Source organism: Haliotis rufescens, unplaced genomic scaffold, assembly GCF_023055435.1.
Source record: "Haliotis rufescens isolate VD_foot unplaced genomic scaffold, xgHalRufe1.0.p SCAF_4, whole genome shotgun sequence".
NCBI classification, from domain to species: Eukaryota; Metazoa; Mollusca; class Gastropoda; order Lepetellida; family Haliotidae; genus Haliotis; species Haliotis rufescens.
The window spans coordinates 50,973,521-50,992,148 of NW_025964112.1; the positions used below are offsets into that span (position 1 = coordinate 50,973,521).

Sequence of the window (18,628 nt, forward strand, 5' to 3'; positions counted from 1 at the left end):
GGAATATTGCTGATTGCGACGTTAACCTACAAACAAAGAAATATGCAATGAAAATAGTGACTATTATATCATGTTTCTCGATCAATAATTTGTTCGTTATGAATGTACTACTCACAAAAAACGAGGCACATAAATGTAAACAAATAAAAGAATATTAGTTAACAAGAAAAATATAGAAAATATACAGTGCCATATACATATAGAATAGATTATGTATGTCTTTAAATAAATGATTGTTTCCATGTATTCTGTTCGCTTTGTAACAACACAATTTCCAAACAATCTTTCTTACTCCTCGTATTAGAATGTTAAACCTATTTTATTACATCTAGCTAATTCAATAAATTGAAATCGGAATTGTGTTCTGGTATAAACATCTATTTTTTAAAAGAATAAAAAGAGTCACTGTGATACGTTTTACCTTTTTCAAACTTTATTCACACACTCTGGTAAAGGTCATCACCTCTCTTGCATCTCCCTTTGGAGCCAAACCGGATGACAAAGGCATATTGGCATTGGTTTACTTTTCTTTGTCTAATTCAGCTAAAAGCAATGTCAATTATGGATCAGTTTCAAAACACATGTACAGGTCCTATGAGAAGAACTGAAGGTAACAAACAGTGTATAAAAGAAAATAATCGCAAGGCAACAGGAGACAGACATGCCCTAAACAATTATTATCATTTACAGAATTTAATCCAGGGCCTTGATTGCTGACATGCACATTTTGCGAACACATTTTTACATAATCAAACGTCACTCAGGAAATAATACAAAAAAGTATCTGACAAAATTGTTTCTGCCGAAAACATGCAGATAATGCATTTATATTTATGTATACAACTGTGACAATAAAGTAAACTTAACAACTCTTATTAAACTTAATAACTCGTCATATTTACGTATTTATTTGGATATTTATCGAGCATTTACGATGGAGCCTGAAGGGTAGGATCTAGAACTCAATGTTGAATAAATCACTTGAGCAATTTGTTGCAGAAAATGATATATTGTCAGGTCTTTCTCTGAATCATCTCCAGCCCTAATTACCATGGCCGGTAAATGTGACTTACCACCTCCGCCCGGAAGGGACATGTCAACAGCAAATACTTAGTACCCGATTTGCCGGTTGTGTCTATTTGGTGTAAATATGTTCTGTGAAACTCTATAGATGCTTGTACAAAGTGTTCATATTTGTGACAGTGTACGAAAAAAACAATGTATATGACCAACCATTAGATAAGGGACCTTATGGATGAAAAATTACATATTGACTTTTCAATATTTCTTAAAACTAAAGTATCCTCTGAACACAAAACTACAATTCACAAGCTTCAATTAATATTTATTATAAACAAACATGACATGAAACATTTGGACTCATTTTCCGACTTATAACTTTGTATGTTATAATTGCAGTTTTTAGATACAATGTCTGATGACTTGAGACTCGTGAAGATTCCGGGGTAGAATAGGTCTTCAGCAACCCATGCATGCCGTAAAGGGCGACGATGCTTGTCGTAAAAGGCAACTAACGGGATCGGGTGGTCAGGCTCGCTGACTTGGTTGATGCATGTCATCGATCCCAAATGCGTGGATCGATGCTAATGATATTAATCACTGGATTGTCTGGTCCAGACTCGATTATTTACAGACCGCCGTCATAGTGCGGCGTTAAACAACAAACCAACCAACCAACTGATGACTTGAAAGGAGACATGTATACTGAAAGGTTTTGAAATATTATAATGTTTTTATTACATTACGAACTTAATTGAAAGTTAACAGTCCGCACACACGGCGGTCTTCACTGAATTAAGGTGACGTCAAAAGTCTTATGACGTCATAGCACAAATGTATTCCCACACCCATAAGGTCCCCTTTCTCCTGGTGGGTCACATATATAGTACGTAAATAAAGAATCGGAAAAAATAGAGAAACAGAAAAAAACAGAATGGAAGATATAAATGCGAACAATTGCAATTGATAAACTATACATACAAAAACGTATTAAAGTTACACAAATGGCTTTCAACTCTACATCCATCACAGTGGGCATATTTTCGAACTAGAGGATAGGCAAACAGTTTTTCACAACAGTAACGGACAGATAAGTGAAAAAAGTAGCGTGAAAAAAATTAAGTTGATTTTTAGTTAAACTAGTTCCAGAATGTCACACATCTAAAACTTAATTTAATGAAAAAAGATCAGCCAATCGTGTCACATTTCTGTGATATAGAGACACGTGTCAGTTTTTTTCGATACTTTTGCAGAAGAAAATAACTCCAAATAACATTACACTTGAAACTGAAGTAAACACCGACTGTGTGTTATAACTTAATAAGTGTTTGGTAGGCAAAAATTTGCATATGAATGTGTAGTTTAATGAACTAGTCACGGAGTCTTATAGGCATATGGATTAGAGAGACGTGAGACGAGTGTTGAATTAGCTTGCGGAAAATACAAGCAGCAAAACCATTTCCATTATCATAGTACTTGTACGATTCCGACCATATCATAAGTATGATTTTATGAATCACCATCAATTAGTGAAGACACCTGGTGTTCGCAAAATGGTGAGCATATCCTGCATCACCGGTGGCACCCGTCACAAACACATGCAGAGAAAAGTCAACTGTTGAAACCTGAAAAAAACACGGAAACATCTGGTACTAATCAAAGTAAGGAATTGCATCTTTTAACATTTTTCGCTGATGCGTCAAATTTGAGTGAGTGAGTGATTGAGAGTAATATTCCAGCATATCAGGGCGGAGGACAGAAATGGGCTTCACACATTGTACCCATGGCGGGAATCGAACCCGGGTCTTCGGCGTGACGAGCGAACGCTTTAACCACTAGGCTACTCGACCGCCCCCGTCAAATTTGAAAAGTTCTCACATATATACTATAAAACCTGTTAAAACTTTGCGGAGGCCATTAAGGTTATAGCCTTGATTTCACAACTTTTTGGGGGCTCGGTGGCCCAGACGTCTAAGGCGCTGTGCAGAGTTGCGTCCCTTGGGCACGCCAGAAACCTATGATTGTGGGTTCGATTCCCGGTTCACCCCGATTACGTTTCTAGGTTTGTCAGCACCATACCCGAGCTCGTGGGTTTCACCGAAGTGGTAAACGTCTGAGACCTGCATCACTTCGGGCTTTCCTCCCACATTAAGCTGACACGCCGCGATATAACTGGAATATTGTTAAAAGCGGCGTTAAACACAACACTCACTCACTACACAACTATTTAACAAGAGTTGTATGACGCTCTTGGAAATCTTCATTGAAAGGGCATGCTCGATTGCATCTAAAAAAATTGTGAGCTTCCGGAATATTGCTCGGCACAAAGGGAAATTTGACTCCTGGAAAGTTGAAGTCATTCTTCTTGTTATGCAGTCTTTTGGAGAGTGTTTAGTCACTCTAAATCTTGATGAGGCGGTTTCCCTGATCTCTTTTATTTCTAGTTCAGGTGGATAATTCGTCGCCACTCGCCCCTTTCCGTAACCTGCAAGAAAACTCGTCCCCTTATCGATGATTGTTATGTGCGAAAATACGACAAACCAATCAGAATGTGCGTATGATTTCAAGTTCTTCGTCAAAGATTCCCTCAGAAATATTTTTTTGATTTTACATATGTCTTGCATCTAAAAACAAACCAAAGACACAGTTAAATGTGTTCAATCATACTGTATAGTTCCGCACGTCCCGATGTGCTTTCAATTGCATCTGAAATATATAATATATGGGGGAAATGTGTGAACCAAACGAGTTGACAATTGTTTTAGGTATGCCCGTTTGCTCTAAGACGGAACCCGGTCGCAAAAAATGGCTACGAGAGGGGCACGAGCCGCTATTCGGCTTGTCCCGGAATAACACGAGTTGGTCACGAATGCGAATGGACTATTTGATCATTATTGAACGACATTAGATCATCGATATACCCGAAGCTTTAGTTAAAGTTCTTGTCCAAATTCCCTTTTGTCAATCAAAACAGAAATTCCGCTCATATCCGTAAAAGAAGGAGATCGGCAAGAAGGGAGTTGTTTGAGTGATGGTGTACTTCTAAGGAAGTTAGGGAAAAGACAGTTTGATACCTTCGTGTTGACTATTTCAGGAAGCCATTTTGGCGGACGATGTTTCACTAATTCGCAAGGGGTGTTTTAATTAAGCAGGTCTCACATTCTAGAATAGACAGAGCAGTTTCCGGAAGTCAGGTCAGAGCCTGTGTACCGCCATTGTCCACCTGGTGATTCGGGTTATAATTAGGGCCATGTTGGCCACAGACATGTCAGACAGTGAGTTGAGTACACATGTACTCAGGAGTATGAGATTATACTTTGAAACATAAGAAGTTGTAATTCATATTTTCTCTATTATGCACACTAGATGAAGGAAAAATCATGTTTTGAAACAGAAGTATAACTGTGTATCCATAAAGTCACTGTCAGGTTATATATAAATTATATAGATGAATCATAGACACAATGTGTTATAACAAATGAACATACTGTTAAATAAGGTATCTGTTGTGCCGTGTATTAGTCACGTGGTACTCTTCAGCAACCCATGCTTGCCGTAAAAGGCGACTGTGCTTGTCGTAAGTGGCGACTAACGGGATCGGGTGGTCAGGCTCGCTGACTTGGTTGATGCATGTGATTGGTCCCAATTGCGTGTACGATGCTCATATCAATCACTGGATTGTCTGGTCCAGACTCGATTATTTACAGACCGCCGTCATATCGCTGGAATATTGCTGAGTGCGGCGTTAAACAACAACCAACAACCAACTCTGAAACTTTGTATAATAACAAATGAAGTTGTATTCCACAAAGATACTGTCGTTCAAGCTTCGTAGATGAAGTTATAGGTATTGCACTTTGAAACGATGAGTCGTTACAACATAAGAATAGGCTATCCATAAACTCACAGTCAAAGATGTCAAGTCATGTCCGCAATATTCGGGTTATTTGACGGCGGTCTGTATAAAAAGGTCGAGTCTGAACTCGACAATCCAGTGATTGGCATCGTAAGCATCGATCAACGCATATGGATTCCGATGACATGCCTCAAACAAGTCAGCGAGCCTGACCACCCGATCCCGTTAGTCACCTCTTACGACAAGCATGGGTTGCTGAAAATTAATTCTAACCCGGATTTTCACGGGTACGATGTCTTACATTCAATCGTCAGTGAAGTGTCACATGTGTTCTGGCAATACTCTGGTAACTACCGTTTGTGTCCCGTAACGAGGTACTCAACAAATTCGATCCAATAGCCAACAGAGAATTACTGTTATATTTTCCTTCACAGTAATAACATTCAGCAACAGTCGGGTAACAGGCTACAGAGAGTCTTAGACGTGTCTGACTTTGGATTAGACATTGGTTCATAACAGTTTACTTCTCTCATAAGAACATTATCGATCATAATTTTTTTCTGAATTGGAAAGATTTGATGTTGAAGTCGTTTTTGGAGGACTGAGCAACATCCTCGGTGATCAGAAGAGTTGAGGTCCAGTTTTAAGAAATATTTTTAATCAAACATGTCGGAACATTACAAAGTGTCCATAACACATTCATTCTAATAACTTAGGCGTTTTCTGTTCAATTAGCGGTTTACGGACCCGACAATATAAATGTCACAGTGAAATAAATGTACACCTTCCTTAATGTACTGGGGCGGTCGGGTAGCCTAGTGGTTAAAGCGTTCGCTCGTCACGCCGAAGACCCGGGTTCGATTCCCGACATAGGGACAATGTGTGAAGCCCATTTCTGGTGTCCCCCGCCGTGATATTGCTGGAATATTGCTAAAAGCGGCGTAAAACCATACTCACTCACTCACTCCTTGATGTACTCATACAGAAAGATAATAATGACCATCCTTGATGTACTCATACAGAAAGATAATAATGACCATCCTTGATGTACTCGTACAGAAAGATAATAATGACAAACTCCAGACCACTGTGTATCGGAAACCTACCCACACAGATCAATACATACACTATGCCTCCAACCATCCTCCTCAAGTCAAGAAAGGAATTGTTTCAACCCCAGCAAGACGAGCTCACAAAATCTGTTCCACGAAGCAACATCTAACTACTGAACTAAACCACCTCAAACAAGTATTTACACCGTATAACCTCTATCCTGAGCTACTAGTACAACAGACGATACAGAACATCACCAAGAAATCTCAGAAATCCCCGCGTCAACAGTCAGCACCCTTTGTGATCAGCCTCCCCTACTTTGGAACCGTTAGCCACAAAATCCAGAGATTCTTTAAGAAACAGGCCAACATTGATGTAGTTTTCAAGAGAAGTCATACCATTCAGAACACTATTAAAGCCACAGGGAAACCACCATCCAGCCACAAGCTAGAACCATAGGAGCAGTGTACCACATTCCATGCAATTGTGGACACGCATACATAGGAGAAACATCTAGGCCCCTCAAAACCCGAATAAAAGAACATCAAAGCTCAGTCTCCAAATATGACTCTAAATCAGCACTACCAGACCACATCCGTGACAACCCAAGCCACAGCATCCAGTGGGAGAGAGTCACAACCCTCGCCACCAACCTCAAAGACTTCAAAATCAGGAAACTACAAGAAGCCATCAACATCAAAAGACTCCAGCCCTCAATAAACCGTGACCAAGGCTATTACATACCCCCGGCATACCATCAACTCATCAAAGACCCCGATCAGCAATAATCCTGTTGTTTATATTACCGGCTTCATCCTTTGTTTGTCACTGACTTCACCGATGATTGTCATCACTACCCCTGTGTGTACATAACAGGCTTCTCTACCACAGTATAACAATATCTACGTACTCTACTGTATAAACATTGCCTCCTATTTGTATATATACTTGCCAACCACACTCTGTATTTCACTTGCTTGATAACGGTGTTAGAACCTACACCGAAACGTCGATCTTAATTGAAATAAAGAAGTTGTTTATCCATAAATTCTTATCCTTACTTAATAGAAATATACTGAGTCAAATTAAAAACTTCACATTTTTAAAAGTAATCCCATATATGATATACAACGGACAAATGTATCAGAGAAGGTAATTTTTAATCACTAATGTCCAAAGAAGGATTTTAATTAACGGTGGTAACCATAATTTGTTCCAAGCACCTAAGGTATTCGGTAATAACATCAACAGTTTAAATCATACGTCCCAAGCACGAGAATCTGATGGCACACAAGTTCAGTAGCGTGTATGGCCACCATGTGCGTTGACAACTGCCACACAACGCCTGCGCATGGACCTTGTGATGCTTGTGAACACATGATTGGGAAGACGACGCCATTGTTGCTGCAAAATGGTGCCAAGATCTTGCAAATTCTGTGGTTGGTTCTGGAGAGTGCGCAGATTTCTGCCAAGAGCATCCCAGACGTGTTCGATGGGATTGAGGTCGGGAGACCTTGACGGCCAGTTCATAACGTTGACTCCCGCATTCTGAAGGAAATTCCTTGTCAAAATTGCTGTGTGGGGTCTGGCATTGTCGTGTTGGAAGATCAAACCGGGTCCATGTGCTGCCATAAAAGGCAGAAATTCGGGTGCCAGTACCTGGTCGCGGTAAGCAGCAGCGTTGAGGTTGCCAAGGATGACAAGAAGCCTGGAACGTGCATTGCCACAGAAAGCACCCCAAACCATGACACTTCCGCCTCGAAATCTGTCAACTTCCTGTACACAACACTGGGCGTGACGTTCATGACGGCGCCTCCACACCCTCGCCCTACCATCAGCAAATCGAAGATTAAATCGGGATTCATCACTGAAGACGACTTGATTCTAATTCCTCTGAGTCCATCGTAAGTGTCGCTGTGCCCACAATTGACGTTGACGTCTGTGTAATTGAGTCAGAATCGGCCCACAGTATGGCCGTCGTGCTTGAAGGTGGTCAGTTCTCAGACGGTTTCGAACAGTTTGCGCACTCAGTCTACCCCTAAAAAGTTCATTTCTGGTTGATGTAGCCGTCAAAAATCGGTTACGGAGGTGACGTTAGACAATCTGACAATCCTCTGCATGTGACGTCACACGTGGTCGACCTGGCCGGGGGCGATCAGCGGTGGTCCCCGTTTGCTGTAGACGCGTCTGTAAATCATAAACAGTCCGTCGACTACAACCCATCGTCCTTGCGACTTCAGCTACGGACGTTCCCGTCTGCAACATGCCGATGGCACGTTCACGTTGCACATTTGAAAGGCTTTTGTTTTCTTGTGCTTTTCTTTTTTTGTTAATGACTGCTAACAAGGATGGCTGAAAACACGAGCGGTATTATGGCCAAGTGACCAGTTGCATGTGAAAAACCACTTTTGCCACTATAGTGCTGTGCACATGATTTTGATCGATTCACCTGCACAAAAAACGGGTGTTATCTGAAGACAATACGTGGCCATTACTGTTTAAATACACAATAAGGGCCCACAATGATAACTGGTCAAAATGTTAAAATTGAAGGATTGTGAAGTTTTTAATTTGGTTCAGTATTTGCCGAGCGGAGATTCCTACTCAACAACTACAAGGCAAGTCCAGCAAGCAGGCGTATCCTACTTGCGGCTGAACATAAAGGTGCTGTCGGAATACCACACTAACAGTAAAGATGTAAACATACATATATATATATAATATATATATATATATATATATATATATATATATATATATATATATATATATATATATATATATATATATACTATTGGACAACAACGGACAGAGGAAGAGACAATGGCGTTACTCTGGATACGACCCAGGGGAGAATGGATTCAGGCTATAAATGTCGTAACGTAAAATGCTGTGTTCGACAATGGTACCACAGACAGCTGTTACGCATGGATTACATCATGTTAAATAGTCCAGATTTCTTAAACGATACTCAACACTGTACAAAAGGGAAGTAGTTCAGAAGCTATAATTCTTTAAACTTTACATCCTCGTTTCCACTTAACCTCGTTTTGACATTAAGCATCTCATTTTATATTACTGATGATGATATGTGCGTTGTCTACCCGACGCATGTTCCCACAGGGAAAGTTCCCAATACTTTTGCAGTGTCAGTTATATCATTGGACACAAGTGTGTGTATTCGTAGTGGGAAGATGATCCCTACATTGCATGGACAACGTCATGCTGATTGAATAACTGAACTAAAAGTGTTATTAAGTGACAGTCCCTTTCTGTAACTGAATATTATACTACCTCTACCGTTACTCATGTGCTTTGGCATTGACATACGATGGTCGTATTGCGGAGGTTACCTTACTGAACGAGGACTTGAACATGAAAACAATCACAAGTGATTTTTCCTTGTTTTTACTTTGATAATGCAAGCATCCTCAACTTTCTCTCACGATGAGTAGCACGCAATCTGTGTTAGAAACTTTCACAGAAGCCACGAATTTCATTGGATTTTCAGTCAAATACAATTACAAACATTTCCCAAGGCATTAGCTTCCTATAGCTTCTCCGACAAACTGTTTATGAAATCGAATGAGGCAGCATGTCGTGCTATATTTTCAATATTTCCGTATTTCAAAGAAACAAAAATTAAAATTCTACAGGCAAGAACATGGAGGAGTGAAAGCAGCTTGTCGGAAGTTCAAGATAACAAAAAGTCCAAAACTTTTGTTGACCGGGTATAAATAGCCAATAAATGAATCTTTAAATCAATTAGACTTTTTAACACTCGGTTCCAGATACCTCATATGCTAAATGCCCCTTTCGCTTAAAGATTTAACAAGTGAACATGGTCTTCACAGTGTAATAGCACTTCATCGTTTACACCGCACTGGAACCTGATACAAAAGATTGGTATTGACTCAGATTTGTATTCAACAGAATTCAAAGCCAAGTTGTTCGAGGCTTCCATTTCTGGTGTAAGCTAAAGATCACATTTGCCGAACTAGGAAGTCTCTCGGAAATGAGCGATCGGGTTTCAATAGATCCTGACAACACAGTGTCACTTAAAAGCCAAGAGTTTTTCGATAAAAGTGAGAATTTGAATCTTAATTGACGCCTACGGCAATCAGTAGTCAGAATACGACCCCTGCGTGCGCCACTATTAGTTTTCCCGAGTCAAAAATAACTTCCACTTTTTATACGTTTCCGCTCCAACTGCAATGTGCTGAGTATGAATGGGCATTGTTGCCTTCTGTCACTGCTTGGATGTCGCAACATGTTACATGCTGAATAAATGTGGAATTTGTCCTCAATACACTTACTATTGCATATTTATATGAAACTGTATGATAATTGTTTGCATTTAGATTTAACCTGTCCGGGTCAGAAGAGGTCTTCAGCAACCAATGCTTGTCGTAAGAGGCGACTAACGGGATGGGGTGGTCAGACTCGCTTACTTGGTTGATGCATGTCAGCGTATCCCAATTGCGTGGATCGATTCTCATGACATCAATCACTGGATTGTCTGGTCAATACTCGATTATTTACAGACCGCCGTAATATAGCGTCAAACAACAAATAACAAAAATCAACAAAACATTTTTCCTATATGTATACATTAAAACAGCAGACAAGGTTTGGGTCTTTACGACGGATTTTGGGGTCTTCATATCGATTTAATATTTTAGAATTCGACAAGAACTAATAAAATCCTTCTGAATTCAATCCGTTTTGTTGCTTCAGCAACCGTTTGTATTGAATGAGGAGGATGCTTGCCGTCACACATCTAATGTAACAGGGGGCACGGGTTGCCCAGTCGTCTAAGGCGCCGCAATTCGCTGTGCAGAGTTGCGTCCCTTGGGTACGCCAGAAACCTATGATTGTGGGTTCGGATCCCGGTTCGCCCCGATTATGTTTCTAGGTTTGTCAGCACCATACCCGTGCTCGTGGGTTTCACCGAAGTGGTAAACGTCTAAGACCTGCATCACTTCGGGCTTTCCTCCCACATTAAGCTGACACGCCGTGATATATCTGGAATACTGTTAAAAGCGGCGTTAAACCAAACTCACTCACTCACTCTAATGTAACAATTCTTATTAGGGGGATGGGAACATCCGAATAATGTCTTGGTCAACTAAACAACCACCATCAACTGCATTGAACCCTGTACCATTTCACAACTCTTGGCAGAGGAGATCCGGAACGCTAGTGCTGCCATCAGGACTTTGATTCAGACGGTGGCAGTTATCTGTATCCAAGGGGTCACATGGATTATAAACATGCATGCGTGTCACATGGGTTTACGTGCAGCTGCTAAACAAACAAGTCATCACCACTGACTCTCCCTTCAAACCGGGGTGGTAGGATTGTCTAGTGGTTAAAGCGCTGAAGGTCATTCCCCACAAAGATACAATTTATGAAGCCCTTTTCTGGTGTCACCCGCCGTGATATAGCTGGAATATTGCTAAAAGTGGCGTAAAACCATACTCACCGTGGTGTCATTTCGTTTAGCAAAATTTGTCATCCATTCTAATGTATCGACCCCCTCGACACCTTCGAGGAAAGGACATGGGGCCAAAAATTGAGAAAAAGATAGTCTAAGTACAATCTCAATAAAATCTTATTTTAGTTCTCGCTTCCGCTGAAGATCTGAGGACATCCCATTAGGGGTCATGTCAGAACGACCTATATATAGCTGGAATATTGCTGAGTGCGGCGTTAAACAACCAACCAACCAACCAACCAACCAACCAACCAACCAACCAATGATGCTTGTCATAGTATCCTAATTGCGTGGATCGATGCTCATGGTGTCAATCACTGGGTTGACTGGTCCAGACTCGATTATTTACAGACCGCCGTCATATAGCTGGAATATTGCTGAGTGCGGCGTTAAACAACAAACAAACTAACAAATCTTTCGTCCACACACTTTGTGACGACCATGAGTGCTCATTCACTATCTCACTCACGCACGCACGCACGCACGCACGCACGCACGCACGCATGCACACAGACAGACACACTGAACGCATTTTATTATTTACGTTTTATTCTTTATCGTTAAAAGTAGAACTACATTTCATTTTTAATATGTATTCTCATTCAAGTCACATAGAAGAATAGTGCGCAGAGTTTCAGATTACTTAAATTATTACTTCTTCAAGAAATATTCTGAAACTGCATTCGTGGATATGTTCGAATATTAAGGTCGGTCGGAATTATCTATTCTCAAACGAAACTGAATTAATATCAGGGATATATAGTATTTAATTTCACGTCAGTATCAGTTTCAGAAGTAAAGAGCCCTAACATATAACCTGATTGACGGCTTGACATTTACTGTACGAAATGCCAGAGCCAACCGGATATTCCCAGGTGTCGATTTCTGTCTATTTGAGGCCACTTAATGCCTTACACCGTCGATTTACGTTCTTGAATAGACACCAATTACACCCAAAACACCAAACTGAAATTCGAACTGGATTACTGACTGTAATACACATCTGATTTGTATCAAAACAAAATGCGAAAATATCATAAACGCGATTTTCATCATGAGCAAATTAAACGTGAGAAATAATTAGATTTTTTTGAATGATTGAATGTTAGAAAATAGATTTCGAGATACTTGATTAACCCGATCAATGGTAGAGTTAATATTGTAAAATTCTGAAGAACAATTTGAATGAAGGAAAACCTCTCCAATTAAGTGTAATGTGTACATGTACATGAGATTAATTGATGCCTTGAGGAATTCAGGGAACAGGCCAACGTTAGATAGAACGACTCATTAATATTTCATTGGTCTTGGAAGTTTGACTGGAACGTGCATTTATTGATTGTATCCCAATATTTATAGAAATGATAGACTAGGCTCATCAGTGTTATCTACTACAACTATCAATAACGCCCTTTTCAGTGTACACCTGTCGATATGACCACCACTGTAACTACCTTTCCCGTCTCCGTACACTGTCACACCCACACCGTCACTCCCACAATGTAACTCCCACACTGTCACTCCAACACTGTCACACCCACACTGTCACACCCATTGTTACACACACACTGTCACGCCCACACTCTCACACCCACAGTCATACCCGCAGTCACTCCCACACTGTCGCTCCCACACTGTCACACCCACACTCTCACATCCACAGTCATACCCGCAGTCACTCCCACCCTGTCACTCCAACACTGTCACACCCACACTGTCACACCCACACTGTCACACCCACACTGTCATACCCGCAGTCATTCACACACTGTCACTCAAACACTGTCACACCCACACTATCACACTCACATTGTTACACCAACACTGTCACTCCCATTGTTAAACCCATACCGTCACACCCACACTGTCACATCCTTTGGTACACCCACACTGTCACTCTCACACTTTCACTCCTATTGTTACACCCATACCGTCACACCCACATTGTCACTCCTATTGTTACACCCATACCGTCACACCCACATTGTCACTCCCATTGTTACACCCACACAGTCACTGTCACACCAACACTGTCAAATCACTCACACAGTATCACTCACACACTTTCACAACCACACTGTCACACCCACACTGTCACACCGACACTGTCAAACCAACACAGTCACACCCACACTGTCACAACCACAATGTCACACCCGCACTGTCACTCCAACACTGTCACTCCCACACTGTCACCCTGCATTGTCACACCCACACTGTCACATCCTTTGGTACACCCAGACTGTCACTCTCACACTTTCACTCCCATTGTTACACCCATACCGTCACACCCACATTGCCACTCCCATTGTTACACCCATACCGTCACACCCAGACTGTTACATCCATTGTTACACCCACACAGTCACTGTCACACCAACACTGTCAAATCCCATGCTGTCACACCCATACTGTCACACCCACAGTCACTCACACACTATAAGTCACACACTTTCACAACCACACTGTCACACCCACACTGTCAAACCAACACAGTCACACCCACACTGTCACACCCACACTGTCAAATCCCACGCTGTCACAACCACACTGTCACAACCACACTGTCACACCCGCACTGTCACCCCTGCACTGTCACACCCACACTGTCACTCCTATTGATACACCCACGCTGCACTCCCACACTGTCACACCCACACTGTCAAATCCCACGCTGTCACAACCACACTGTCACAACCACACTGTCACAACGGCACTGTCACAACGGCACTGTCACTCCAACACTGTCACTCCAACACTGTCACCCCTGCACTGTCAAACCCACACTGTCACATCCTTTGGTACACCCACACTGTCACTCTCACACTTTCACTCCCATTGTTACACCCATACCGTCACACCCACACTGTCACATCCATTGTTACACCCACACATTCACTGTCACACCAATACTGTCAAATCCCACGCTGTCACACCCATACTGTCACACCCACAGTCACTCACACACTTTCACAACCACACTGTCACACCCACACTGTCAAACCAACACAGTCACACCCACACTGTCACACCCACACTGTCAAATCCCACGCTGTCACAACCACACTGTCACAACCACACTGTCACACCCGCACTATCACCCCTGCACTGTCACACCCACACTGTCACTCCTATTGTTACACCCACGCTGTCACTCCCACACTGTCACACCCACACTGTCACACCAACACTGTCACACCCATTGTTACACCAACGCTGTCACTCCCACACTGTCACACCCATTGTTACACCCACACAGTCACTCCCACACTGTCACACCCACACAATCACACCCACAGTCACACCCGCAGTCATTCCCACACCGTCACTCCCACAATGTAACTCCAACACTGTCGCTCCCACACTGTCACTCCCACACAGTCATACCCGCAGTCATTCCCACACTGTCACTTAAACACTGTCACACCCACACTCTCACGACCACAGACATACCCGAAGTCACTTCCACCCTGTCACTCCACAATGTAACCCCAACACTGTCAGTCTTACACTCCCACACTGTCACTCCACAATGTAACCCCAACACTGTCACTCCCACTCACACTCACACTCACATTGTTACATCCACATTGTCATACCCGCAGTCATTCCCACACTGTCACTCCAACACTGTCACACACACACTGTCACACCCATTGTCACACACACACTGTCACACCCACACTTTCACACCCACAGTCATACCCGCAGTCACTCCCACCCTGTCACTCCAACACTGTCACACCCACACTGTCACACCAACACTGTCATACCCGCACTGTCACACCCACACTCTCACACCAACACTGTCATACCCACACTGTCACACCCACACTGTCACACCCACACTGTCACACCCGCAGTCATTCACACACTGTAACTCAAACACTGTCACCCCCACACTATCACACTCACATTGTTACACCCACACTGTCACTCCAATTGTTACACCCATACCGTCACACTCACATTGTCACTCCAATTGTTACACCCATACCGTCACATCCACACTGTCACATCCATTGTTACACCCACACAGTCATTGTCACACCAACACTGTCAAATCCCACGCTGTCACAGCCACACTGTCACACCCACAGTCACTCACACAGTATCACTCACACACTTTCACAACCACACTGTCACACCCACACTGTCACACCCACACTGTCAAACCAACACAGTCACACCCACACTGTCATACCCACACTGTCAAATCCCATGCTGTCACAACCACACTGTCACAACCACACTGTCACAACCACACTGTCACAACGGCACTGTCCCTCCAACACTGTCACTCCCACACTGTCACCCCTGCACTGTCACACCCACACTGTCAAATCCCACGCTGTCACAACCACACTGCCACAACCACACTGTCACACCCGCACTGTCACTCCAACACTGTCACTCCCACACTATCAACCCTGCACTGCCACACCCACACTGTCACTCCTATTGTTACACCCACACTGTCAATCCAATTGTTACACCCACAATGTCACACCCAAACTGTCACACCCATTGTTACACCCACGCTGTCACTCCCAAACTGTCACACCTATTGTTACACCCACGCTGTCACTCCCAAACTGTCACACCCACACTGTCACACCAACACTGTCACACCCATTGTTACACCCACGCTGTCACTCCCACACTGTCACACCCATTGTTACACCCACACAGTCACTCCCACACTGTCACACCCACACAATCACACCCACAGTCATACCCGCAGTCATTCCCACACTGTCGCTCCCACACTGTTACACCCACACTGCCATACCCGCAGTCACTCCCACACTATCACACTCACATTGTTACACCCACATTGTCATACCCGCAGTCATTCCCACGCTGTCACTTAAACACTGTCACACCCACACTGTCACACCCACATTGTCATACCCGCAGTCACTCCCACACTGTCACTTAAACACTATCACACCCACACTGTCACACCCACACTGTCACTCCACAATGTAACCCCAACACTGTCACTCCAACACTGTCACACCCATTGTTACACCCACATTGTCATACCCGCAGTCATTCCCACACTGTCACTCAAACACTGTCACACCCACACTGTCTCTCCCACACTTTCACACCCACACTGTCACTCCTGCACTGTCACACCCACACTGACACTCCCGTTGTTACACCCACACTGTCACTCCCACACCCACACAATCACACCCACAGTCATACCCGCAGTCATTCCCACACTGTCGCTCCCACACTGTTACATCCACACTGCCATACCCGCAGTCACTCCCACACTATCACACTCACATTGTTACACCCACATTGTCATACCCGCAGTCATTCCCACGCTGTCACTTAAACACTGTCACACCCACACTGTCACACCCACATTGTCATACCCGCAGTCACTCCCACACTGTCACTTAAACACTATCACACCCACACTGTCACACCCACACTGTCACTCCACAATGTAACCCCAACACTGTCACTCCAACACTGTCACACCCATTGTTACACCCACATTGTCATACCCGCAGTCATTCCCACACTGTCACTCAAACACTGTCACACCCGCACTGTCACTCCCACACTGTCACACCCATTGTCATAACCACATTGCCACACCCACAATGTCAATCCCGTTGTTACACCCACACTGTGACACCCACACTGTCTCTCCCACACTTTCACACCCACACTGTCACTCCTGCACTGTCACACCAACACTGTCACTCCCGTTGTTACACCCACACTGTCACTCCCACACTGTCACACCCATTGTTACACCCACACTGTCACACCCATACTGTCACACGCACACTGCCACACGCACTATCACACCGTCACGCATAAAGCCTTCTCACTCTTGAGCCAACGATCCCACTGACCCTCCTATCTAACCAACACCCTCCCGGTAACTACGCATAACAACCCTCAACACCAGCTAGCATTATAAGGAAACCCCATACTTCTCACCACCCGTCACAAAACAACCCCCCTCAACACCGCCTCCCATCACAAGAAACCCCCAGACACCTCACCATCCGTCACAAAACAACCCCCCTTAACAACGCCTACCATCGCAAGAAAACACCATACCCCTTACCACCCATCACCCGTCACAAAACAACCCCCGTCAAGTGACTCCACACCCACCTCTCATCACAAGAAAACCCCTGACCCCTCATCACCCACCACTCGTCACAAAACAACCCCCGTCAAGTGACTCCACACCCACCTCCAATCACAAGAAAACCCCAGACCCCTCAACACCCACCACCCGTCACAAAACAACCCCCGTCAAGTAACTCCACGACCACCTCCAATCACAAGAAAACCACAGACCCCTCACCTGAGAACACAAAACAACCCCCGTCAAGTGACTCTATACCCACCTCCAATCACAAGAAAACCACAGACCCCTCACCTGAGAACACAAAACAACCCCCGTCAAGTGACTCTATACCCACCTCCAATCACAAGAAAACCCAAGACCCCTCACCTGAGAACACAAAACAACCCCCGTCAAGTGACTCTATACCCACCTCCAATCACAAGAAAACCACAGACCCCTCACCTGAGAACACAAAACAACCCCCGTCAAGTGACTCTATACCCACCTCCAATCACAAGAAAACCACAGACCCTCACCTGAGAACACAAAACAACCCCCGTCAAGTGACTCTATACCCACCTCCAATCACAAGAAAACCACATACCCCCCACCAGCCACCACTCGTCACAAAACAATCCCCGTCAAGTGACTCAACACCCAAATCCCATCACAAGAAAACGCCAGACCCCTCACCACAGAACACAAAACAACCCCCGTCAAGTGACTCAACACCATCCTCTCATCACTAGAAAAACCCATACCCCTCACCACCCACCACTCGTCACAAAACAACCCCCGTCAAGTAACTCCACACCCACCTCCCATCACAAGAAAACCCCAGACCCCTCACCTGAGAACACAAAACAACCCCCGTCAAGTGACTCTATACCCACCTCCAATCACAAGAAAACCACAGACCCCTCACCTGAGAACACAAAACAACCCCCGTCAAGTGACTCTATACCCACCTCCCATCACAAGAAAACCACATACCCCTCACCACCCACCACCCGTCACAAAACAACCCCCGTCAAGTGACTCAACACCCAAATCCCATCACAAGAAAACGCCAGACCCCTCACCACTGAAC

General features: G+C 43.8%; 1 protein-coding gene across 1 annotated transcript in view; it reads left to right on the forward strand.

Moving 5' to 3' along the window:
* The window catches only part of LOC125372276 (extensin-like), a 41,242-nt gene that overhangs the window by 21,445 nt on the left and 1,169 nt on the right, over nt 1–18,628 (forward strand). The window contains exon 2 of the mRNA XM_048381589.1: nt 17,647–18,258. Within this exon, the coding sequence (XP_048237546.1) occupies nt 17,647–18,258 (612 nt within the window). The remainder of the gene's footprint in view (nt 1–17,646; nt 18,259–18,628) is intronic.